The 26,756-nt window shown below is 46.9% G+C and overlaps 1 protein-coding gene across 1 annotated transcript in view; it reads right to left on the bottom strand.

Moving 5' to 3' along the window:
• SERPINB9 (serpin family B member 9) overlaps positions 1 to 4,339 on the bottom strand; it is a 14,827-nt gene extending 10,488 nt beyond the window's left edge. Inside the window, exons 1-2 of the mRNA XM_017497490.2 lie at positions 4,081 to 4,339; positions 1,223 to 1,400 (exon numbers count right to left, since the gene is read on the bottom strand). Of these exons, the coding sequence (XP_017352979.1) occupies positions 1,223 to 1,390 (168 nt within the window). The 5' untranslated portion in view covers positions 1,391 to 1,400; positions 4,081 to 4,339. The remainder of the gene's footprint in view (positions 1 to 1,222; positions 1,401 to 4,080) is intronic.
• Positions 4,340 to 26,756: the final 22,417 nt, after the last annotated feature.

Here is a 26,756-nt window from a genome sequence, read left to right as displayed (position 1 = left end):
AAAAAAAAAAAAAAAAAAGGCAAAAAACAAACACAAATAACCTTGACAGAGCCAGTGAAAGACACAAAGGGAAGGTTCTCACGCTTGAATGCTTGGTAACAAAACTATCACAGAGGACTCTGTAAAAACCACACCCTTGCACAAAGGCCATCACAGCCTTACACAAAAAATACTTGTGCAAGGACATCTACCCAGGAATTCCCCATCCAACCTCACACTGGTGTCACCTTCGTTATAGTTTTTTTTGCCAGAAATAATTATTTCAAAGGAATTATGTAATCCTGTTTACTTTTTTCTTTATAAACCACAGTGTTCGTTTACCACCCTGAACATGCACACAGCTTGCTATGCCATGCACATTTTCACTGCAATGCTCTATGTGCAAATAAATCTCTTTTAGAGAGCCTCTCTGTGTGCTTATTATTGAGGTTGGTACCCTCTACACATAAACCTTCTTTCCTTCACACAATGAGCTGGGAAATGATTAAGATGAGTAATTCACTACTGAAAAGCGTCATCAAAGAAAAGAGTCGTATTGAACTAAGGGCAGTGGGAAACACTCCTACAATGAAGATGTGTTCAGGGGCCTGTGCTCAGGGATGACACAAGCTTTCGGTTTCATCTCAGGTACGAGTCTCCTCCCCTTTCCACAAGCCTCTGGGGACAAGCACAGAGCTTGAATCATTTCCAGAGGTTCTCTGAGTGTTGCTGAGACTGAGCTGAGCAGTACCGCACAGCCTGCAGCTGTAACTAAGCACACGCCTTGGAATCCTTCTTGCAAATTTGTTTCTGCCCTCCCTGAGCCCTTGGTAGAAAAACAACTCGAAACAGGTATTAACAGTCCTTACCAATCAAAGTTTATAGTTACAAAGTCTCTTGCTCCAAAAAAGAGGTAGATCTTTGCAACTGGTGTTTCAAATAATTTCAGTATCATTTTCTAAACAAAGATTCTGTGCTAGGACCAGACAGCTTGGATGGTCTTTTCCAAAAGATTAACTGATGACACTCTCCCCCCCAATAAATCTCTGTGGAGCAGAGTTCCTGCCTCCCTGCCCTGTCCCTCTTGTTCCCCAGTGGACCCCCACCTCCCTGAAATGGCCCGTGCATACTCGGGCCCCAGTCCTGCCTTCCTTCCTCAGTGGCTTTGGAGTGTGAGTGTGAAACTGGTGACAGAATACCCAACCCAGACCAGTCCTCGCTCCTGGGGGACAGGCAAGCTTACCTGGGCCATCTGGGTGGCGGTGTTTCCCTTTGCCCCCAGGAGAACCATGGCCAGGGCAGAGGAGATGCTCATAGGGGAACAAAACACGTTGCATGAAGGGTTATCTTCACATAGTAGCTTTAACAGGCGTATGGCAAAGGTTCCACTCGCATTAGAAAAACTTTCCATGATGCAAGGCCTGGAAACCAAGATTAAAGAGAAATGCAGTTTCGACATTCCCTGAACGTTACTGACCTACTTACTACGTGGCGATTTTGGAATCCTACCTTTTCTTTTTATCTCAAAGTTCATATTTTAAGTTGGAGAAAACCTATTTTCTGTTAGTCTCTGACCAAAAACTAAGTGCAAATATTAAGGTGATTAGCTAAGTGTGGTGATGGCAGCAGCTCAAACCAGCCACAGCAATGGAACTGGCTCACCTGCGCGCGCGCGCGCGCACGCGCGCGCACACACACACACACACACAGAGAGAGCTGGGAGCAGTGAACTCCAGTTCTTTCCATAAGGACCAGATCCTCATCCCTGGCCCCATCTGAGGAGGACAATGGGGCCAGGGAGGAGGAGGAAAACGCTGTTCTTATTCTTGCATGCATTTACAAAGAGTCCTTGTGAGATTTTCAACTAGCCACCAGCCCGTGGCCTACCTGTCCTTTAGCTGATACACAAGAGACACTGAGATGTTGAATCTGATCCAGAGACAGAGCTGTGAGGCAAGGAACTGTTGTCCATGGAGGCAAGTGAGTGGGTCCTGGAAGGCTGGGGTGGAGCCAGTCTGCTCCCAGCCAGCCAGGCTGGCCCAGGCCCACTCTGACATCCCAGGAATGCATTCAGGGCTCCTGCCGGTCACTAGCCTCTGGACATCATGCGACCGTTTAACACTGAAAGTGAGACTTAGAGAATTGTGTGTTGTTTTTGCTTCGTTTCATTTTCTTTTTAATGTTCTTGCTAACTCAGAAACATCCATGTGGAGCTTTCCTCATTACTCCCAGCAAAAGTCAGGAGAGTAGATTGTGCATGGAAGGAATGATCCCTGCAGAATGCCAGAATGAAAAGGCAAGAAGCAGCCCAAGGTGAGGAAGTAAAACCAGTGAGAACAAGGAGGTGGTGCCTGTGAAGCCGGTGGAGGCAAAGTGTGAATGTGAGTGGGTGGGTCTCTTGGCCACAGATCTGAAACCAAAGGAACACCCACCCCCAGGCCGCAGTTCCCAATGCCCTTGGAAATGAGCCTCACCCATCCAGCTGCGGCTGGGAGACCTCCCTGACTCCTTCCCATCTCCCCCTATCCCCCCCACTCATCCCCAAGGCCTGCCCTCTGTGCCCACTCTTCTCTCCACTTCAGATCCTGTGCCTGGCCTAGTGCCCAGGCCTCCTCCCGAGCCTCTGGGCTCCCTAGAGCCGCTCCCAGGACACCTCACCTGGACTTCCCAAAACGCCAGCCAAACCACTGGAGAGCCTTGGACAATGAACACAACCCGCTGCCCGCAGCCACCCTCAGCCACAGCCACACAGCATCCTGAGAGGAAAGCAGTGTCACCATCCTCTCGTCCTTCCTCCTAAATCTCCCGGGGCCCTTAGGGTCCGCTCAAAGCCGCCTTGTTGAAATGGTTTCTTCTCCACCTGCGCTTCCCCTGATCCAGCCTCACTCGGGTCACAGCCTCCATCTGTGACCATCCTGAATCCCTCCCAAAGTCACCTCTTGGTAAACACTGTTGCTCCCCCTTAGGAGGCGCCATGACAATCCCGGATTCGTTCCACTCACCCTCAAACACTGCGGCTGGGAGGCTCTGATTCCCACCCTAGAGGAGGTTCCCTAGACTCCGCTGGCGCCGACCTCCCCAGCACGACCCTTCTCCCCAAAGGTGATTCCTCATCTACCTGCTGGTGGTCTCCACAGACCTGCAGGCAAAGGGCTGCGCCTGATTCTCAGGCCCTGGAGAAGTGCTCCGGGGAAGGAAAGACCCCCATCTCTTTAGCTGAATTATTTAAAGAATTAGGAAGGAGGCCGGGCGTGGTGGCTCATGCCTGTAATCCAAGCACTTTGGAGGCCAAGGCGGGCGGATCATTTGAGGTCGGGAGTTCAAGACCAGCCTGACCAACATGGTGAAACCCCGTCTTGAAAAAAAAAAAAAAATTAGGATAAGAGTGCTCAGATTTGGAAATGGAGACTGGTAACTTTATTATTTTTTATTTACTTTGTAGTTCTTTTGTGTGTTTTTTGATTTTTTGTTTTGTTTTGAGACGAAGTCTTGCTCTGTCTCCCAGGCTGGAGTGCAGTGACCGCAGTATCAGCTCACTGCAACCTCCGCCTCCCGAGTTCGAGCGATTCTCCTGCCTCGGTCTGTAGCTTACGTTATTACAGGAGTGCGCCACCACGCCCGGCTAATTTTTTTATTTTTAGTAGAGACCGCGTTTCACCACGTTTGTCAGGCTGGTCTCGAACTCCTGACCTCAAAGGATCAGACCGCTTTGGCCTCCCAAAGTGCTGGGATTACAGGCGTGAGCCACCGCGCCCGGCCGAGACTGGTGACTTTAAAGGACAGAGAAGCAGCAGGACAGACGTCATCCTGCGGATCCCAGAGCAGAGAAGAACAGAGAAAGCACAGGGCCGGCAAGTGGGGAGGGGGCTGCAGGGGAAGGCGGCGTCCGCGCTGGCTGGGGGCCGCCGAGGCAGAGACGGGCTGCGCGCCGCAAGGGACCCCCAAAGACCGTTGCTGTCCCCTCCGAGACGGCACCGCCTCCCCGGGGCTCTTGGCTGAGAGACAGCTCCTGTCCTCGGGTCCCATCTCGCGGTGGCAGCGGGGGACCTGAAGCTCACCACTCCCGTCCCCCACCCCGGCCCTGCGCGGGGACGCCCTCACCTGCCACCTCGTGCAGCGCTGCGCCCTCTCTGTGCCGCGCTCCGAGCGTGGACGCCGATTCCCAAGGCGCAGGACCAGGCCCTGCTGCTGCGCTCAGCGAGTTCTCACTCCAGGCCACAGCCAGCACCGCCCTTTATTACCACAATGTCGAGCACCTCCCACACTTTCCGCTTGACTGGGGCTCCGCCTGCCGGGACCAGCAGGGTCGCAGCGCTAGGTGGCCGAGAACAGGGCTAGGGGCCGAAGCCGGCCAGGTTCTCTGCGTCCGCCCCCGCCAGGGCGATTTCCGCGCATGACCGCCCCCCGCCCCCCGCCCCCGCCTGAGGCCAGCCAGGTGCCCAAGGCGCTCGCCTGGCCTGACCCACCCCAGCGCCAAGGCCGCTTCGAGACCAGGTTCTGAAACTGACAGCCCAGAGAAGAAGGCTGAGGGTCTGCGGTGCCCAGGGCCTCCGCGCCAAGAAACAAGGGGTCTGCGGGAAGGAGACAGAGCCTGAAACCCTGGACTTTTCTACTTTCAGGAAGCGAAGGTTGGGTTCGATGTTCCCAAGCCAGGCTCGATGTTCCAGTGGGAAGGCCCCATGGGTCTGTGTACCAGGCCTCTTGTCTTAGGAATATGAGGGATTCAGTTAACCAAAGCATTTGTTCCAGGTTCCGCCACTGACTAGTACTAGTCCTGGGTACTAGTACTAGTACTACTCCTGGGCACTAGTACTAACTGGTACTAGTCCAGATAGAGAACCAGGCGTCCTCACTCCTAGTACCCGAGCCCTTCTCCTGCCACAGCTGTTTGGACTGCGGTTGGTTTAAGCAACCCCACCATTGCCGCAAAGTGATGGCAAGAGACACTGAGTTACATGGGCTCAGGACACTCCTGCATCCTCTATCAGGGGTCCAGAGGCAGAGACTTGGGGGAGTTGATGCAGCAGTTTGTGATGTCATCAGATATCCTCCTCCGCCTCCATCCTAGGCTGGGATAATTGGCTAGCCATATGGAGGAGAAGGAAACTGGATCCTCGTCTCTCACCTTATGTGAAAATCAACTCAAGGTGGATTAAAGACTTAAACCTAAGACCTGAAACTATAAAAATTCTAGAAGATGACATTGGAAAAATCCTTCTAGATATTGGCTTAAGCAAGGATTTTTCATGACCAAGAACCTAAAAGCAAATGCAATAGAAGCAAACATAAATAGCTGGGACCTAATTAAACTAAAGAGTTTTTGCATGGCAAAAGGAACAGTCATCAGAGGAAACAGACAACCCACAGAATGGGAGAAAATCTTCATAATCTATGTATCAGACAAAGGACTAATATCAAGAATCTACAAGAAACTCAAACAAATTACCACGGAAAAAAGAAACAGTCTCATCAAAAATTGGTCTGGCATGAATAGACAATTCTCAAAAGAAGATATACAAATGGCCAGCAAACATATGAAAAAAGGCTCAACATCACTAATTATCAGGGAAATGCAAATAAAAACAACTATGTCACCTTACTCCCGCAAGAATGGCCATAATCAAAATCAAAACACAGTAGATATTGGCATGGATGCGGTGATCAGGGAACAATTCTACACTGCTGATGGGAATGTAAATTAATACAGCCACTATGGAAGGCAGTGTGGAGATTCCTTAAAGAACTAAAGGTAAAACTACTATTTGATCCACCCACTATTGGGTATCTACCCACAGGAAAAGAAGTCATTATTCGAAAAAGATGCTTGCACATGCATGTTTATAATAGCACAATTCACAATTGCAATATCGTGGAAGCAACCCTAATGCCCATCAGTCAACGAATGGATAAAGAAACTCTGTAAGACATATATGTATATATATGTATGTATATATATATGTACACACACACACACACACACACACACACACACACACACAGAGTGGAATACTACTCAGCCATAAAAAGAAATGAAATAACAGCATTTGCAGTGACCTAGATGAGACTGGAGACCATTAATCTAAATGAAGTAACTCAGGAATGGAAAATCAAACATCATATGTTCTCACTGATATGTAGGAGCTAAACTATGAGGATGCAGAGGCGTAAGAGTGATACTATGGACTTTGGGGACTTGAGGGGAAGAGTGGGAGTAAGACGAGGGATAAAAGACTACAAATATGGGTCCGGTGCAGTGGCTCACGCCTGTAATCCCAGCACTTTGGGAGGCCAAGGCAGGTGGATCACAAGGTCAAGAGATCAAGACCATCCTGGCCAACATGGTGAAAACCCATCTCTACTAAAAATACAGAAATTAGCTGGGCGTGATGGTGTGCACCTCTAGTCCCAGCTACTTGGGAGGCTGAGGCAAGAGAATCACTTGGCTCGCAGTGAGCCAAGATTGTGCCGCTGTACTCCAGCCTGGTGACAGAGCAAGACTCTGTCTCAAAAAAAAAAAAAAAGACTACAAATATAGTGCAGTGTATACTGTTCGGGGTGATAGGTGCACCAAAATCTTACAAATCACCACTAAAGAACTTACACGTTTTTAGTAGAGACGCGGTTGGGGTTTCAACATGTTGGCCAGGCTGGTCTTGAACTCCAGACTTCATGATCCGCCCGCCTCGACCTCGCAAAGTGCTGGGATTACAGACATGAGCCACCACACCCATAGCACCTTTACTAAAAGACAATTGACTACCATAATATTCATCCTTTTTTTTTTTTTTTTTTTTTTTTTTTTTGGGACGGAGTTTCGCTCTTGTTACCCAGGCTGGAGTGCAATGGCGCGATCTCGGCTCACCGCAACCTCCGCCTCCTGGGTTCAGGCAATTCTCCTGCCTCAGCCTCCTGAGTAGCTGGGATTACAGGCACGCGCCACCATGCCCAGCTAATGTTTTGTATTTTTAGTAGAGACGGGGTTTCACTGTGTTGACCAGGATGGTCTCGATCTCTTGACCTCGTGATCCACCCGCCTCGGCCTCCCAAAGTGCTGGGATTACAGGCTTGAGCCACCGCGCCCGGCCAATATTCATCCTTTTAAAGCACGCAATTCAGTAGTTCTTTTGTTGTTGTTGTTTCTGGTGGAGTCTCGCTTGGCTAGGCGTCAGGCTGGAGTACAGTGGCACGATCTCTGCTCACTGCAACCTCCTCCTCCTGGTCCCAGCCATACTCCTGCCTAGGCCTCTGGGGTAGCTGGGACTACAGACATGCACCACCACGCCCGGCTAATTTTGTATTTTTAGTAGATGGGATTTCACCACATTGGCCAGGCTGGTCTCCAACTCCTGACCACAGGTGACTCACCCAAAGTGCTGGGATTACAGCCTGAGCCACCACGTCTGGCCAAAAATCTATTTTTTTTTTTTTTTAGACGGAGTTTCGCTCTTGTTACCCAGGCTAGAGTGCAATGGCGCGATCTCGGCTCACCGCAACCTCCGCCTCCTGGGTTCAGGCAATTCTCCTGCCTCAGCCTCCTGAGTAGCTGGGATTACAGGCACACGCCACCATGCCCAGCTAATTTTTTGTATTTTTAGTAGAGACGGGGTTTCACCGCATTGACCAGGATGGTCTCGATCTCTTGACCTTGTGATCCACCCACCTCGGCCTCCCAAAGTGCTGGGATTACAGGCGTGAGCCACCGCACCCGGCCCAAAAATCTATTTAAAAAAAAATAATAAATTGATAAAATTCTAAAAAGAGAAAGAAAGTGTGAGAGAGAAAAAGGGAGAGAGAGAGAAGACACAAATGATCAGTGTCAGGAATAAGATAGATGGTGTCACTGCAGATTTTAGATATATTAGAAAGAAGATACAGATATTATAAACAACCTCATGCCAATAAATTTGACAAATTAGATAAAATGGACAAATATCTTGAAAGACAAAGCCTACCAAAACTCACTAAAGAAGCAATAGGTATCTTAAACAGTCTTGTCTTCTTATTAAGTTACAGTAATCAGAATGGCATGGTACTGGGATTTTAATAGACAGTTACATCAATGGAATTGTCCAGAGTTCAGAAATAGACCCATACACATATGATCAATTGATTTTCAGCAATGATGCCAATGTAATTCAGTGGAGAAACAATGGTCTTTTTATCAGGCCTCCATGTGCAAGTCCGGACCCAGGAAGTCTAAAGTCCTGACTGCCTCGGTTGATAACCCCCCATCCCCGACCCTCCCTGAGGTCACCATTATTCTTGATCGCCTAGTGGAGCTTCCCCCATACATAAGCTTCCCCTTACCCCACCTTGCCACCTTAACTGTTTTTTGTTTTTTGTTTTTTTTGAGACAGAGTTTCGCTCTTGTTACCCAGGCTGGAGTGCAATGGCGCGATCTTGGCTCACCGCAACCTCCGCCTCCTGGATTCAGGCAATTCTCCTGCCTCAGCCTCCTGAATAGCTGGGATTACAGGCACGCGCCACCATGCCCAGCTAATTTTTTGCAGTTTTAGTAGAGACAGGGTTTCACCATGTTGACCAGGATGGTCTCGATCTCTTGACCTTGTGATCCACCCGCCTCGGCCTCCCAAAGTGCTGGCAGGCGTGAGTCACCGCGCCCGGCCCCACCTTAACTGTTATTAAGATAATGTGAATACTCCTCACCCCACCCTACCATCTTAACTAATCTTATCCTACCCACCATTTTAATTTACAGTAATGTATACTACTTGCGCCTACCCCCACCACTGTAACTGATCTTACTCTGTTACTTTCCACTGCCCACCCCAAACCTATAAAACCAACTCCTATCCCACTGCCCTTTGCTAACGCCCTTTTCGGCCTTAGCCCACCTGCACGCAGGTGAATAAACAGCCACGTTGTTCACACAAACCTGTTTGTTTGGGGGAGGTCTCGTCATTCAAAGCTCGTGTTTTTAACACTTTTCAACATATGCAAAAACATGAACTTAATATGGATCCTAGGCATAGACGTAAATTCTAATGCTATAACATTTCTAGAAGAAACATTGGAGACAATTGTTTTGACCTTGGGTTAGGCAAAGAGTTGTTATAAATGACAACAAATGCATGATGTATAAACAAAAATATCTGATAACTTGAACTTCACTAAAATTAAGAATTCCTGCTCTTTGAAAAGCACTGTTGTCAAAATGAAAATTCAAGTTGCAAGCTGGGCAAAAATATTTATAAGAAAGATAACTGATAAAGGACTTAGTATCTATGAGAACTCTCAAATGCAGTAATCAAACAAAACCAAAATAAAATAAAATGTGAGTGAGAAATTTAAAAAGACATTTCATCAGAAACATACATAGATGGCAAATGAACACATTTTAAAATGCGGAACATCACTAATCATTACGGAAATGGAAACTAAAACCTCCATGAGAAACCACTACACATTGATTATCATTAGTAAAAATGACAACAACACTGATAAAAATGACAAAATCTGTTAAGTTTTGGTGACTAGAACATTCTTATGCTCCTGAGAATGTTCAGTGTACGATCATTTTGAAAGACAATTTAGCAGTTTCTTTTTCTTTTTCTTTTTCTTTTTTTAATATATTTAAGATGGGGTTTCACCATGATGGCCAGGCTGGTCTTGAACTCCTGACCTCAGGTGACCCACCCACCTCGGCCTCCCCAAAGTGCTACGATTACAGGCATGAGCCACCGCGCCCGGCTGGCAGTTTCTTAAACTGACACAAGGACAGAAAATCAAACACCGTATGTTCTCACTCATAGGCTGGCGTTGAACAATGAGAATACATGGACACAGGGAGGGGAGCATCACACACTGGGGTCTGTTGGTGGGGGGTGAGCATGGTCTAACAGAGAACCTAGTCTAGCATGGTATATATTTTAAAAGAGCCATGTTATGAATGGCTCATGTAACAGGTGATGAACTGTGACTCCAAAACAGAGCCAGGAGCAGCTGCTGCTCAATCCGAGTCAAAAAAGCAAGTCTAAGGGGCATTTCTCACCTAAACTCCAGACCCCTGCTACCCAAAGTACGGTCCATGGACTGGCAGCACCTGAATCATGCAGAATCTTGTTAGTAATCAGAAATCTGAGGGCACACCCCAGACCCACAGAATCAGAATCTGCATTTTAACAATATCCCAGGAGATTTGTGTATCAGTTTTCTGGGGTTTCAAGATCAAAGTGGCCACAGGCTGGGTGGCTCAAACAACAGTAATTCACCTTCTCACAGTTCCAGAGTCTGGATGTCCAAGATGGAGGTGTCAGTAGGGTTGATTTCTTCAGAGGGCTGTGTGGAAGAATCTGTGCCAGCCACCCTCCCTGGCTTGTGGATGGCCACCTTCTTGCTGTGTCTTTGCATGGCTTTCCCTCTGTATCTGTCTGTGTCCAGATTTCTTCTTCTTATAAAGACACCAGTCATACTGACTGGGAATACCCTATCTCCAAACACAGTCACAGGGACATAGGACTTCAACATAGACATTTTGGGGGAACACAATTCAGCCCATAGCAATTCATATGCACATTGTTTAGAAGTATTGACTTAATCAACCCTGTCATCCAAGAATCATATCCAGTAATTATTGGGCCTTTACTTAACCCTTCCTTCAGAATGCGGAATAATGTTCTTATATTTTTAGAACTCTCTCTTGTTAGCCTCCTTAAAATTTGTCCTTAACAGCAATTCCATTCCTACTCAATAGAAATGCATACACGCGCTCACCAAAGACACACAGTGGTGTTCATCCATCCCTAGTTTTAATAATTCTAAACTGGAAACTCCTCAGATGCTGGCTGGCAAGTAAACTTAGAGAAATGAGCTCAAGCTGGAATCCACAGACACCCAGACTCTCTGCCCAGGGCTCAGCTCGTGAGACAGGTGTTGTCATGGAGACATAGAATGATAATTAGCCTCTCTCCACCACGGGGCAGCCCCAGCACCTGGCTGTGCATCTGTCTCCATGCCCTCATTGAAATGTCACTTGCTTAAACATCATCTGAACTGTCTTTTGCTCCTAATGAAAACGTGAAATTAACACCAGATTACTGAAAAATGGTACAGTTTACTTAAAAAAAGAAGTTACCTCTAACTCCAAGAAACTCTAACATACAGATAATAAAGTTTGTATTTCTGTCTCTTTATGCTGATACATGTAAAATCTTCATTAGTGCATTTCGTATTGAGTACAAAGTACTGTTGTTCCAGTAGATTAAATGTTACCAGTAAGAGGTAATGGGCTAGCAAATATTTCTATATTGATTCTATATTAGCTTCTATATTAGTTTTGGAAGGAATTCTGTTTTTTTTTTTTTCCTCTTTTGAGGAAAACCCTCCTTTACTAATTTTTTTTTTTGAGATGGAGCCTCGCTCTGTTGCCAGGCTGGAGTGCAATGGTGTTATCTCGGCTCACTGCAACCTCCACCTCAAGTAACTGTCTGCCTCAGCCTCCTGAGCAGCTGGGATTACAGGCACGCACCACCATGCCCAGCTAATTTTTGTATTTTTAGTAGAGACAGGGTTTCACCACCTTGGCCAGGCTGGTCTTGAACTCCTGACCTCATGATCCACCCGCCTTGGCCTCCCAAAATGCTGGGATTACACATGTGAGCCACTGCGCCTGGCCTACTAATTTTTACATTAGCAGCATGGTACATTTGGCCCCATGTAGCTGCAGGTTCTGCATCCACAGATTCAACCAACTGCAAATGGAAAATAGAAAAATGCAAAAAAACACATCAATAAAAAAAATACACATTTTAAAACAATACAGTATAACAGCTACTTATACAGCATTTACACTGTATTAGGTATTATACATAATCTAGAGATGATTTAAAGCATATAAGAGGATGTTACACAGGTTAAGTTGGCATAGGTTATTTGTAAACACTGCACCATGTTATATTAGAGAATTGAGCATCCGCAGAGCTCCATGTTCGCTGGGATCCTGGAATCAATCGGATACCAAGAGACAACTGTATTTGTTGAAACATATTTGTTGAATGCTTGAGAGGCTTCATAGTGTGATTAGATTATCAAGAAATAGAGACCTACAAGTGGCCAAACAGGGAAATGGCATTTTAGATCCAGATCATCGAGGAGTCTTGAGAGAACAGGAACCAAGGAAGGTCCCTAAGGATGGACTGGGAAGGGTCTGGAGAGTGTGTGTGTGTGTGTGTGTGTGCTTAAGTATGTGTGTCTGGAGGGGGATAAGGCAAGCATAGCAGCAGGAGATGAGCCTTGAGACGCATGTTGAGGTCATATCAGAAAGATCTGTATGCATTACTTTGAAACCCAGAGCTGGCTCCCTTCCGTGATTACCCGGTTTCAGCTATGATGGGCTTGGCACTAGGCTGCCATCCTCTGTCCATCTTCCTGTTGAAGAGGGATCCCTACCCAGGCATCTCAGATCAACTTCCTTTTTTTTTCATTCCTAAGACTATAAACTTCCCCTTTTCATTCCTAAGACGTAATTCCTGTGACAGTAAACTGAAACCATTTTCATATGCAATTCCTGAGACGGTAAACTGAAACCCTTTTCATATGTAATTCCTGAGACTGTAAACAGAGACCCTTTTCATATGTTAAACTATAAACCTAAGATTCTTCCACGTGTAACATCTAAAGTATAAGCCTATATAAAGAAGGAAACTTCCTTTGTTAGGTGAGCTTGGATATTAGGCAAATATGCCACCTGGCTCCCGGCCGAATAAACTCCTTCCTCCAATATTCAGTGTCCGAGAGATCTGTTTCCCGAGGCCGCTCCTGCTACATTTTGGTGCATTGGCTGGGAAGTGAGTCTCGGATAGCAGACGGTGGGGAAAAGTCTCTTAGGTGGTTTGCCTAACCCTGTGGAGCATCCCTGCGGGGGGACTCCTGATCCCTGGGGTGACGCATCCTGAGAGCACTCCTGGGCAGGTATTTGCCCGATGGAAAAGCCTCACCAGAGCGGAGCAGGGAGGCCAGTGGCTGAACACTGAGGAGGAACGAGCATTTGGGGAAGGCTGGACAACTGAATTTGGTAAGATCATACCCGGGAGAGTAGCCCACTCCGTTTTGGGTGGAAGCGTGGCCTGATCACCCATGGGTGCCAGATCGGCACGTTGGAAGGTAGCTCTCTGTTGGATTTGAAGGAGAGCATTCGGATGTGTGTCTGTATTTGGATGTGTGTCTATGTCGTTGTGCCCGGGAGAGTAGCCTACTCCGTTTTGGGTGGAAGCGTGGCCTGATCACCCATGGGTGCCAGATGGGCACATTGGAAGGCAGCTCTCTGTTGGATTTGAAGGAGAGGATTTGGATGTGTGTCTGTGTGTGTGGATGTGTATCCGTGTGGTCAAGCAATTTGTAAGAATTAGAGACAGCCACGTAAGGCTGAGTGAAGAAGCCTCTGGGCGTTGTAAAAGGATTGAAGTGAATGTAAATCGGAGAGTGCTCTGTGCTGCGTCTTACTAGTCGGGAGCTGCTGTGAGTGAACTGACACTCTCGTAACTGTGGAAATTGTTTCTTTGAATTGTTAACATGGCTCACTCCCATAGTAAGCCCACCCCTTTAGAAACCATGCTGAAAACTTCCAAGAAGGAATTTAGTGGGAATTATAAAGTAACTGACACCAGAGAAATTAAGGGTTTTATGTAGGGAGGATTGGCCAGCATTTAGGGTAGGTTGGCCCCCAGAGGGGACCCTAGACAGGCCCCTTTTCTCCAAAGTAAGGCGTGAGGTTATATACGGCGAGCTAGAACACCTTGATCAATTTCCATACATAGACTCGTGGTTGCAGTTAGTGTTAAACCCTCCGAAGTGGCTAAGTGAGCAGGCAGCGACTGTTTTAGTAGCCAAGGGATAGACTGCTAGAAACCATCATCCCCCTCACCGCCGAGAAACGAGGACTCCCAAGTCCAGGCGAATTCAGTGGCAGAAACAGGCAGGATTTGCATGTACAAATACTTCAGTTATTGGAAGTGGCTAACCAGGCGTTCGTAAACCAAGAGGTGATAAGCCAGAGGGAAAATCATAGGGAAGGGGGACATTGTGCTCAACGGAAGGCTGACTTGATAGCTGCTGCTATGAGAGGAACGCCCCCAAGAGTGTGGAAAAATGGGGGTTCCTGGAAAACCCCACAGTCTGCCCGCCTGCACCTGCAACGCGATCAGTGTGCGTTTTGTCAAGAAGTAGGACATTGGAAAAAAAAATGCCCACAGTTAATGGGAGAACAGGGCAATCCTAAGCACGAGAATCCAGATAAAAAGTGAAGGGGCTCTGTTCAATCTAATGGAAGGGCCACTGGACTAAAAGAGAGAGGGGCCGGACTCATATGCCCCCAAACAGCCCACAGTCTGGACGACAGGCCTGTAACCCCCCATGGAAAAAACAGAACCAATATTGTTAGAGCCATTAACGTGTTAAGAGAAGACTTTCTTGTACTTAATGGACTGCCCCGCCCCTCTTCTCCGGCAAAACCTGTTGTGTAAATCAAGGGCCATTATCCCATTCAAAAAGGAGACTCCCTGCAGCTAAAAATGCCTTAGGCAGAGGTCTTCCAGGCTCTCATTGTCCCTTGGGAAGGAGGGTGGAGGCTTCCTAGCCAGAAGCAGAAGACTGATGTTATCACCCAGGCCCGTGCAGGGCTTGCGTGGATTTGCACCCAACTCATACACGCAGCTGGGATTATTGCCAGCAGAGGATAGTTGGTTCACTTAATTGGACTTAAAGAATACCTTCTTAGCATTGGACTGGCCTCGGAGGGTCAAAAAAAAAAAAAAACGATTTGCATTTCAATGGCAGAAACCCAGAAGCAGGTGTAACCACTCAATACACCTGGACCCAGCTTCCCAGGGGCTCAAAAACTCTCTCATCATCCTTGCGGAGGCATCAGCCCATGACCGCCCCCCAGAAGCTTCTTGCTTGCATGCTGCCCCCATATGCTGATAACCTTCTATTGGGACACCCCACGGCAGTCGGGTGTGCAAACAAATGCCTTACTTCGGCACCTGGAAGACTGTGGGTATAAAGTGTCTAAAAGGAAAGCCCAGATGTGCCAAAGAGCAAATGCAGTATCTGAGGCTTACCATCTGGAAGGGGGAACGCAGCCTAGAAGCAGAGAGGAAGCAAGCCGCTTGCAGAGTGACAGAACCTGAGAGAGCTCCTGGGAGCGGTGGGTTTTGTAAATTGTGGATTTCCAAACTTCGCAGTACTAGCCAAACCCCTCTATGATGTGACAAAGTGGGGAGACAAGCAGTCCTTTGAATGGGGATCCCGGCAGCGTCAGGCCTACCAGGAACTGGAAACAAAACTAATGTCAGCTCCAGCTTTGGGGCTGCCTGATTTAACAAAGCCCTTCACATTATATGTGGCAGAAAGAGAAAAAGTGGCAGTTGGGGTCCTAGTCCAAACAGTAGGACCTTGGCCCAGGCCTGTAGCTTACCTCTCCAAGCAGCTGGATGGAGCTTCCAAAGGATGGCCCCCATGCTTAAGGCCCCTGGCAGCAACTGCTCTGCTGGCACAAGAAGCAGATAAGCTAACTCTGGGACAGAACCTAAATATCAAGGCGCCTCACGCAGTAGCGACCCTAATGAATACCAGAGGGCACCACTGGTTATCAGTTGTTAGGCTGACCAAATACCAGGGCCTGCTATGTGAAAATCCCTGCATCACCATTGAAGTCTGCAGCACCTTAAAGCCCGCCACTTTGCTCCCAATGTCACAGGGTCCCGTTGAACACTACTGTGTTGAAGTCCTGGACACAGTCTATTCCAGCAGGCCTGATCTTCGGGATCAGCCATGGACAGTAGCAGACTGGGAGCTGTATGTGGATGGGAGCAGCTTTGTCAATCCACGAGGGGAAAGATGTGCAGGCTACGCCATGGTAACTCTGGACACTGTAATCGAGGCCAAATCCCTGTCTCAGGGCACCTCAGCTCAGAAGGCTGAACTCACCCAAGCCCTAGAGCTGAGTAAAGATAAGGTTGTAAATATTTACACCGACTCTCGATATGGCTTGACTCTCCATAGGCCTTCCCGACTCTCCAAGTACATGGAGCACTGTACAAAGAGAGAGGCCTGTTAACTTCAGGGGGAAAAGAAATAAACTTTCAGCATGGAATCTTGCAGCTGCTAGAAGCAGTCTGGAAGCCCCAGAAAGTGGCGGTCATGCATTGCCGGGGACATCAGTGGGCCCACACCTCCATGGCCCTGGGAAATTCCTGAGCGGATGCAGCAGCTCATAGGGCAGCATCTGCCCCCTACCGAATGGCAATTACAGCCCCACTGATTCCCCAGATCCCTGATCCAATGCCTACTTACTCTAAGGAGGAAAGAGACTTTCTCCAGACAGAAGGGGGCAACTGATTTAAGAAGGATGGACCCAATTGCCAGATGGAAGAATAGCAGCACCACAGCTGCTGGGGGCAGCAGTTGTACAAGCCGTACAACTCATTTAGGTCAAGAGTCGCTTGAAAGGATGCTGGGCCAGTACTTTTACATCTCACACTTAGCAGCCTTGACCAAAACTGTGGCACAGCGATGCATTACATGTCGGCAACACAATGCTAGGCAGGGTCCAGCTATTCCTCCTGGAATTCAAGCTTATGGAGCAGCTCCGTTTGAAGATCTCCAGGTAAACTTTATTGAAATGTCTAAGTGTGGGGGACATAAGTATTTGTTGGTCCTGGTATGCACATACCCTGGATGGGACTGAAAGAGCCCATGAAGTAACCTGTGTGCTGCTTCGAGATCTTACCCCTAGGTTTGAGCTACCACTGCACATCGGAGCAGACAGTGGACCAGCATTTGTGGCAGATTCAGTCCGGAAAATAGCAATGGCCTTGGGTATCACCTGGAAACTGCACACTGCCTACCGACCTCAGAGTTCCAGAAAAGTGGAAAAAATGAACTGGACCATCAAAAAACAGCTTAGGGGAAGTGTTCAGGAAACAAGATTAGCGTGGGTGCAGGCACTTCCCTTGGGGTTATTCAAAATTAGAGCCACCACCTCTAGGAAGACAGGATATCCCCCTTATGAAATCTTATATCATAGGCCCCCTCCCATACTCCGGGCACTCCCAGGAACTCCTCGGGTGTGGGGGGAAATTGAGTTAGGACGCCAGTAACGAGCTCTAGGGAAAATCGTCCAAGGTATTTCAATCTGGGTAAATGACAGATGTCCTGTAAGCTTATTCTCCCCAGTTTACCCTTTCTCACCAGGTGATCGTGTATGGATAAAGGATTGGAGTGCAGCCCCTCTGAAACCACGGTGGAAAGGACCCCAGACCGTGATCCTGACTACCCCCACAGCTGTGAAGGTACAGGGAATCCCAGCCTGGATCCACCACAACCATGTCAAACCAGCAGCCGCCGAGACTTGGAGAGCCATACCAAACACGGATAACAGCTGCATAATTGCCTTAAAAAGGACAACAAGCTGTGCTCCAGCCACATCCTGAAAGCTGGCTGGTCCACGCACAGCTGAAGCATGAGGAAATTCATCGTGGGACTTGTTCTTCTTAATATTTGGACTTGCACAGTAGGGATATTAACTGATTTTGAAGAATGCTCTCAATGTGTCCACCAGGTTACAAAGGTAGGGTGAAATGTCACGGCCATATTTTTGTTTTACAGTTATTATGAGTGCACAGGGACACAAAGGGGAACGTGTTTATACAATGGTACTCAGTATAAGGTGTGTAGACCAGGGAATGGACAGCCGGATGCATGTTACAACCCATCAGAACCCCCTATACATACTACTTTTGAGATTAGACTCCAGACAGGGTGATGGAATAGCCCTACTAAATTAATAGCCAGGACAGAAGAGAAGGGAAGCCCCAAACAGGTCATCCTAAGGTTTGATGCCTGTGCAGCCATCAATGCCTATCCTTCTGGTGGCAGGGGCTGTGGTTCCCTCTGGTGGGAACAAAGTTATGCAACAGAGCATAAATATCTCTGCCAGAAAACCTATTGGTGCTATGACTGCATCTATTGGTCCTGTGTCACCTGGGCCACTTGGAAAAATGATAAAAATGATCCTGTTCACCTTATGAAAAGGAAAGACGCCACTCCAGGAGGTAATGTCCCCTGCATCTCAGGACATTAGAATTAATAATCACGAAGCCCCAAGACCCCAAATGGGAAAAAGGGGAGAGTGTAGTGCTAGGAATTGATGGAAAAGGACGTGACCCTGAAGTTAGTATCCAAATTTGGGGGAAAAGTCCAGAAACGCTCAGCCTGGTTAGTGTACCAACACTTTTATGATATATTAGATCAACCAATACCAGAGTTTCCAAAAAAGACGAAGAATTTGTTCCTCCAACTGGCTGAAAATGTGGCCCATTCCCTAAATATCACCTCTTGCTATGTATGTGTTGTATTGGACCGAGCGTAGAAAGTTAGCACCAAGACAAAAGTATGCCAGATTGCAGGGCCATTTATTATGCCGGCGACCACAGAGGACTCACGTCTCTCCAACCTGTGGCGTCAAAAGGAGGGTGCCAAGACTTTTTATACCCAAAAAACCACCTTGGGAGTGGGGGTGAAGAGTGGGGATGGGGATGAAAAGGTTTCGGACATTCCAAGGGCTTGGGGATTCTGTGATTCACCTCCTGGGTGGAGACAAGGGCAGGGGTCTCCGGACATTCCAAGGTCCAGGGGATTCTGTAATTCACCTCCTGGGTGGAGACAAGGGCGGGGGTCTCCGGACATTCCAAGGGCCAGGGGACTTTTGTCATTCTGTTTGTTATTTCAGTGGTTTACAGAAGTCAAGATAAGCATTTGTTTACACACAGATCTTAGTTATCCTGGGCTGCTTATTTTAGTTATTACTAAATAACTAAAGCAAAGGCTAGCAATTCTGGCACAATATCACATATGTGGAGGGACGACCATGGGTGACAGGTGGCCATGGGAAGCCCGTGAGTTACTACCTTCTGACCCTGTCCTGGACCTGACCTCAGTTCAAAGGGTTCAAACCAACAGTTTCTGGGTCTTAAAGCTCTCAATTATTGGACAATACTGTTTGGCTAGGGAAGAAGCAGCCTTCACTGTTCCAGTAGGGAAGCTTAGCTGCTTAGGGCAGCAATTGTATAATGGAACCATGGGCACTGTAACCTGGTGGAGCTCAAATTATACAGAGAAGAACCCCCTTCTAAAATTTCCAAAATTGCAGGATGCTTGGGATCATCCTGAGTACTGGAGAGATTGGATAGCCCCCCCAGGTTATACTGGATATGCGGACATAGAGCATACATACAACTGCCTAACGGATGGACAGGTAGCTGTGTCATAGGCATCATCAAGCCCTCTTTCTTCCTATTATCTGTTAAGACAGTTGAGCTGTTAGGGTATCCAGTCTACTCTGCTAGAGAGAAGAGAGACCTAAAAATAGGGGATTGGGCAGATGATGAGTGGCCACCAGACAGAATTATTGAATATTATGGGCCAGCTACATGGGCTGAGGATGGCTCGTGGGGATACTGGACCCCTATTTACATGCTCAACCGGATCATCTGGTTGCAGGCTGTTTTGGAAATACTTACGAAGGAAACGGGCAAAGCTCTGTCCCTCTTGGCCCGACAAGAAACTCAAATGAGAAACACGATCTATCAGAACCAGCTGACCCTAGATTATTTGCTAGCAGCCAAAGGAGGAGTCTGTGGAAAATTCAATCTGACCACTGCTATCTGCATATAGATGACTGGGGTCAAGCAGTAGAGGATATTGTGTGTGACATGACCAAATTGGCACACGTGCCTGTACAGGTGTGGCACAGACTGAACCCTGAGTCCTTATTTGGAGGTTGGTTCTCATCCTTGGGAGGATTCAAAACCCTCATCATAAGTGTTCTAATAATAATAGGTGTTTGTTTACTGCTCCCTTCTTGTTCCTTCAGATGATGAGTGGATTCATCACTACTGTAGTTAGCCAAAAAGTGACATCACAAGTGTATTATATGAAACATTATCAGTCTGTTTCTTCAGAAAATCTGGAAAGTGAGAATGAAAGTAAGACCTCTCACTAATATTATGAAGTGGTGAGGATCTCAAAGCGGGGGATGAAGAGGGAGACCCAGGCATCTCAGATCAACTTCCTTTTTTTTTCATTCCTAAGACTGTAAATTTCCCCTTTTCATTCCTAAGACGGTAAACCGAAACCCTTTTCATATGTAATTCCTGAGACAAACTGAAACCCTTTTCATATGTAATTCCTAAGACTGTAAACAGAGACCCTTTTCATATGTTAAGCTATAAACCTAAGATTCTTCCACGTGTAACATCTAAAGTATAAGCCTATATAAAGAAGGAAACTTCCTCTGTTAGGGGAGCTTGGATATTAGGCAAATATGCCACCTGGCTCCCGGCCGAATAAACTCCTTCCTCCAATATTTGGTGTCCGAGAGATCTGTTTCCCTCGGCCGCTCCTCCTACAGTGTTCTCAAACAATCTTGCTTCTACAGAAGAGGAGGTAGTGGGGAGAAGGAGGTGGACCCCCTTAGTTCCCAGTGTTCTCCAAACACAATAGTCAAAGATCAGGCCAATGTTCAAAAACAATTTCTGGGATCACTGGTGCTTATCAAGCCAAAGGACCCAGAATCTGCCCCAGTGGGATTAAAGCTCACAGCAGGCAATCTCCACAGGGGAGTCCCCAGCAGCAGCAATGACAGGGATGTATTTGAATCTTACAGAAGAACCCTTGGAATCTAGCTAATCAGGTGGCCAGGATCACCCCATGCAGCTCACTGATCTCAAATGACATCCTCCTGCATGCAACCTGGTAGAATTTGTTTAGGCCTCATTTTTGCATTAAGGAAGGAGTTTTTCTAGACTGTAAGGACCTGTTTAAGTAAATAAAAGCTACTCAAATTTAAAACCTCAGTTTAATGAACAGATTTTTTATTTACAAAAACTATGCTGTCAGTAATAGGGGTTTATGAGATAAAGGGAGAGCTCAGGCTGGGTTTGGAGAGAGTGGTTAACAGACAGCCAAGATGGGTAGTGCAGAAGCTAAAGGCGGATTGTGAACCCAGACAGTAGCAGGGATGACTCAGAAAAGGGGCCAATGTAAGAGGCCTTGAGAGGAAACCCGCCCAGCAGAGGTGAGACTAGGGAGGAGGCCCCGATGGCTGAGCCTTGTACTACACGCTGGAAGATGGGATTTAAGGAAGAGAAACAGGTTTGGGTGCAGGAGAAGGGACATAATGAAACTGACATCAGGAAGAGAGTTACCAAAAATAAAGGGGAAACTGAGGCAGAACTATGTCATTGTCCATTTGCTGGATAAAGCAATCTTTTGGCTTCACTGATTTGCTAATTCATATGCAGCATAAGCAGGGACCAACAGGGGAGGGGGCTTACAGAGACAAGACAAAAACCACAAGCTGTTTGTTGGCAGAGGTGTTTCCAGGAGGGAGCCTGGTTCGGGGAGACATGGGGGTGTGAACCGGTGCTGAGCTACAGCTAGCAGGGACAACACTCATTTGCAGCTCTTTCAAGGTTAACAGATAGCAGAGATGCTGGGAACTAAAAAGGGAGTCATTTTCCCAGCTCTTTGGTATTTTATTTCATTTTTTTTTCACCCTCCTTCCCGTTTGGAAGTGGGGGAGGGAGGAAGTGAAATTGAAGGAGGTGAGGGGGTCTCCCCTCTCGGTGCCATTACACTGCAGCCGGGATGACAGGGTAAGGCTCTATCTAAAAAAAAAAAAGAAAAAAAAGGTGTCATCTGCCCCTGAATTCATCCATCAGGGAAGGTCTGGATCTGGAGCACATCAACGAAGCCGTTTATGGCCACTTAGTCATCAGTCCCTGGTCAGTGGACACTGGGGTGTGGCCAGCAGAATAATGTACCCCACCAAAGATGTCTTACGTCCTAATCTCCAAAATCAGTGACTGTCTTACACGGCAAAAGGGATTTTGCTGATGTCATCCCTCTAGTTAAGAATCTTGAGATGGGAGATGTGCTTGTTACCTGGCATTATGTTCAATTGTTATTGTAATCAGGTTCCTGTGGCCTGTGTGCTAACTTAGACCAAAGCCAGCATGTTTCACAATGGCGCAGGAGCCAGTTTGCAAGGCTTATCTATGATTTTTTGCTAGAGATCTACCCAATCAATCAAGCAAACATTCACCATACAATTTTGTTTTTCATTTTTTCTTTTCCTGTGAGTGACAGGAACAACACGATACATCTACTAAAGGCAGTAATGAGGGTAATGGAAACTCCCACAGTGGCTCAGAAGGCCAGCACAGAAGATGCTCCTCTCACACAGAGGCTCCAGGCAGCTGCTGTCTCATTGGGAGGTAAGTTCCTACGGGCAGAAATTCTCAAGTATTTTCTGAATTAATGGAAAGGAATATCTGGGTTACAACAAGGAGTTGTGGACACCAAGTTTTTATCATGCAAGTGAAGCCTCCAGGCAGCAGGCATCGGAAGTAATAAACTGTAAATGTTTCTTATCAGACTTAAAGAGTCTGCTCTATTAGTCATTCCAAAAGGGAAGAGTGTATAATGAGGCATGTTTGGCTCCCCTTCCCATTATGGCCTGAACTCATTTTTCAGTTAGCTTTGGAATGCCTTTCCCAAGAGGAGGGGTCCGTTCAGATGACTGAGGGCTTAGAGTTTTAGTTTTAGTTTACACACTTAACACAAGTGACTCGATTTTTAGACATTAGGATCACAAATCATGATTATATATCATCTGAGTGGGCTCAATGTGATCACAGGTCCTCATCGGAGAGGGAGGAGGGTCACGGCCAGAGGAGACGTGAGGACAGGCAGAGGTCAGAGCAATGTGGAGCCACAAGCCACGGAACACAGGCGGCCTCTAGAAGCTGGAAAAGGATTCTCCCCTGGAGCCTCGGCTGGGCAGAGGGGGATCCAGCCTGATTGGCCCATTTTGGAGTTCTGACCTCCAGAGCTGTAAGGTGTAAATTTGGGTAGTTTTCACTTATTTGAGGTTGGAGGTAATTTGTGACTGCAGCAATAAGAAACAAATACACTGGTTTAGTCACATAATAGCCAATACTGGACCTCAGCAACCAGACCACTGCAGGGCTCACAGACACCCTCAGAGACCTGCTGGCTGCATTCACCCCCAGTGCAAGCAGGCGCTGCCCTAAGTTCTTCACGTGCATCTCAGCTAACCCTCACCACCACACACTGCGGCCCTGTAGTAAGTACCCACCGAGATGAGGAGACTGAGTTTGTTCCAGATCTCCTAGGTGGCTGCTGTCTATGTAGTCAGGGTTGGAACCTGTGGTTTGATTCCAGAGCCTGCAGCCTTGGTCATTCCATAAAATCCCCTGATTGTGGCTAGCTCCTTTTCAATTTGGTGTCACTAATATAATTTATAAGCACTGTTCTGTGAATAAAGAATGTAATTCTCTGTAAATAAAAACTACATTTCTTTCTTTCTTTCTTTCTTTCTTTCTTTCTTTCTTTCTTTCTTTCTTTCTTTCTTTTTTTTGGAGGCAGTCTTACTCTGTCACCCAGGCTAGAGTACCGTGGCATGATTTCAGCTCACTGCAACCTCAGCCTTCCAGGTTCAAGTGATTCTCCTGCCTCAGCCTCTCAAGTAGCTGGGATTACAAGCATGCACCATCAGGCCCGGCTAATTTTTGTATTTTTAGTAGAGACAGGATTTCGACATGCTGTCCAGGCTGGTTTTGAACCCCTGACCTCAGGTAATCCACCCGTCTTGGCCTCCCAAAGTGCTGGGATTACAGGCATGAGCCACCGTGCCCAGCCAAATCTACATTTCTAAAAAATAAAAATAAAAACTACATTTCTGTCACCATGTCATGTGAAACAGCTGGACAGATTTCACCAAATCTGAAAGGTCCATCTGAGATGTAAAATATGAGCTATGTTGAAGAGACAGTTACTTTAAATCAGGGAGAGTCCACAGTGAGATACCATTTCCCCCAGAGTTGCTGAAACCGGGCTAGGGAGCTGTCCAGGTCAGCTTTGGCATAGATATCAAAGCCCGAATCCCACGTGGAAACTTGAGTTGGAGGTGTTGGTTTGCACTGGAGGAGATGACCAGCCAACGCATCTCTTGGGGCAGGTCCAGGAGGCATGATTCCAGGCGAGAGCAGCTGGATCACCCACGTGTACCCTGGAAAGTAGAAGGAAAAGATGTGCCTGAGAGAAGCTTTATTACTAAATCGAGAGCTGTAACCAACAGCCTACTATTGGTTATTATAATTTTAGCAAACTTTTATAAGTCCAACATTAATTATTTCTTTTTTTTTTTTTAGACAAGTTCTTGTTCTGTCCCCCAGGCTGGAGTGCAGTGGCACGATCTTGGCTCACTGCAACCTCCGCCTCCCGGGTTCAAGCAATTCTCCCACCTGCCCTAGCCTCCCAAGTAGCTGGGATCACAGATGTGCACCACCACGTCTGGCTAATTTTTGTATTTTTAGTAGAGATGGGTTTCTCCATGATGGCCAGGATGGTCTTGAACTTCTGACCTCAAGTGATTCACCTGCCTCAGCCTCCCAAAGTGCTGGGATTATAGGCATGAGCCACTGGACCTGGCCTAATTATTTCTTTCTATTAAGCCCTACCTAATAATAGTAGAATAGGATTCTCTTTGGCTGGGCCACTACTTATAAAATATTAAAATTCATTCATATACCTCTGTTTCTCAAAGTCTCTTGGCTGTTATTATTGAGGGCATTTTAGGAAATGAAGAGACTAATTATCCATAATTCAATAGCCCTGCAAGCAATTTTTCTCTATTATGTTATCCCCTCTTTTATTCATATGCATGTATATTTTGTGTCCCCCCCATTTTTTTTTTTGAGACGGAGTTTCGCTCTTGTTACCTAGGCTGGAGTGCAATGGCGCGATCTTGGCTCACTGCAACCTCCGCCTCCTGGGTTCAGGCAATTCTCCTGCCTCAGCCTCCTGAGTAGCTGGGATTACAGGCATACGCCACCATGCCCGATTAATTTTTGTATTTTTAGTAGAGACGAGGTTTCACCATGTTGGCCAGGATGGCCTCGATCTCTTGACCTCGTGATCCACCTGCCTCAGCCTCCCAAAGTGCTAGGATTACAGGCTTGAGCCATGGCACCTAGCCTTTGCTCACATTTTTTTTTTAAATATTTTCTCAACTATATTATGACTTTCAGTGACACTGTTGCTCACATTTATTAAGCAACATGACAAATACATGTTTCCATTTGCTAAATTAGAAAATATGTGAAGCAAGAATTACTGAAAACTCCAGGCAGAGATAGGAATCATCATGCATGTGCTGACTTTTATAAACACGTGTATCATCCCCCAATCTTTCTTCTTCCAGATTCCCAGTGGACTGCACAGTGCCTCACACTGCAGCTGTGAAGCTGTACTCCCTTAAGCCTTAGAAGGGGTCTTCTGAGTCTTCTCTCAGGGACACAGTGGAAAGAAAAAGGAGCTGAGTGGGTTGGGTTGGGGGACAGAGAACAATTATTTCAAAGAGTGCGTCTCCACTGTTAGATGTTGTGTTTGCTCTTCCTGCTAAAATTCTTTTTTAAAAGGGAGTGCCTCGCACTTCAAAACAGTGTGAAGGACACTGTCTAAATATTGAATAACAAACAGCCCAATCTGTGTGAATTCTTTTACGTTTCAATGAGTGAAAATATCAACCAAGAAAATGCCATAGTACTGATATTTGCACAATACCTGACACATAAGAGGTCACTGATTCTAGAACAAAATGTTAAAGTGTATCAATTGTCATTAAATCATCGAGCCTCTTGGGAGCCTTCCAGGGCAGCAACTGCTAGAAGGTTGAGATCAGTCGTGTCCCCAGCACAGCAGGGTCTGGTCTGTGTCCAGGCTGCTTCTGCCATGCTCAATCTTGCCTTATATTTGAAGTAAGTAAAACGCTAGGAAGCCAGGAAGGGACACTCACACTGGAGGCACTAGCCCACCAGGGATGGCATTAGCAAAAGAGACTCAATGAGGAAGAGAAGTAGGTAAAACAGAGATGACAGAGGCCCAAATAACAATTGAATTTGACTCTACCTGCAAGTGGAGCTTTGAATTTGACCCATCCAGGTGAGGCAGGCATAAACCTAGGCTGGCGTGTGTGTGTGTGTGTGTGTGTGTGTGTGTGTGTGTGTGTGTGTGTGTGTAATCATCCTGTCTGAACAGGCAAAGGAATGAACTGGAGTACCTATTGATGTTGACTTTGCATTTAAACTGCTCTTACTTCCTTACAAGTACGTACTTCTGGCCTCTCCTGTCTTCCCTCTTCCTTCCTCTCACTTCTCTACAACCTTCCTTTCCAGCCTGTAGGTACTGGTCATTATCTAGCCCATAGCAACGACACACACATGCACACATTCACACACAAATGTGCCTTGGGGGTGTGTCCCAGCTCACACTGATGGTTAGGCTGACACTGGAAGAGACAACAGGACGACTCTCTTCTCTGCCCTACTCAGGTTCTTCTTGGTACTCCACTCCCATTTGCAGATGAAAGATTGTAAGAGAGTTGGAACTTTGGACATGGATGGACCTCTCCCAACAAATCTAGAAGGCATTAATTCCAATAGCATACACAATACTGGGGGATGCCTACACCACGACATTACAGCACCATCAATACACTGCAATAGGAAAAGGTTTGATTTCCAGCCACTGAAATGAATTCCCTGGGTGCAGTAGGGCAAGCCTGTAGTCTCAGCTACTCTGGAGGCTGAGACAGGAAGAGCACTTGAGCCCAGGAGTTCAAGGCCAGTCTGAGCAGTATAATGAGACCCCTTTCTTTAAAAAATAAATACATA

The sequence above is a fragment of the Cebus imitator genome, unplaced genomic scaffold (assembly GCF_001604975.1).
Source record: "Cebus imitator isolate Cc_AM_T3 unplaced genomic scaffold, Cebus_imitator-1.0 Scaffold231, whole genome shotgun sequence".
Taxonomy (NCBI): domain Eukaryota; kingdom Metazoa; phylum Chordata; class Mammalia; order Primates; family Cebidae; genus Cebus; species Cebus imitator.
This window is presented reverse-complemented; position numbering and strand designations above follow the sequence as displayed.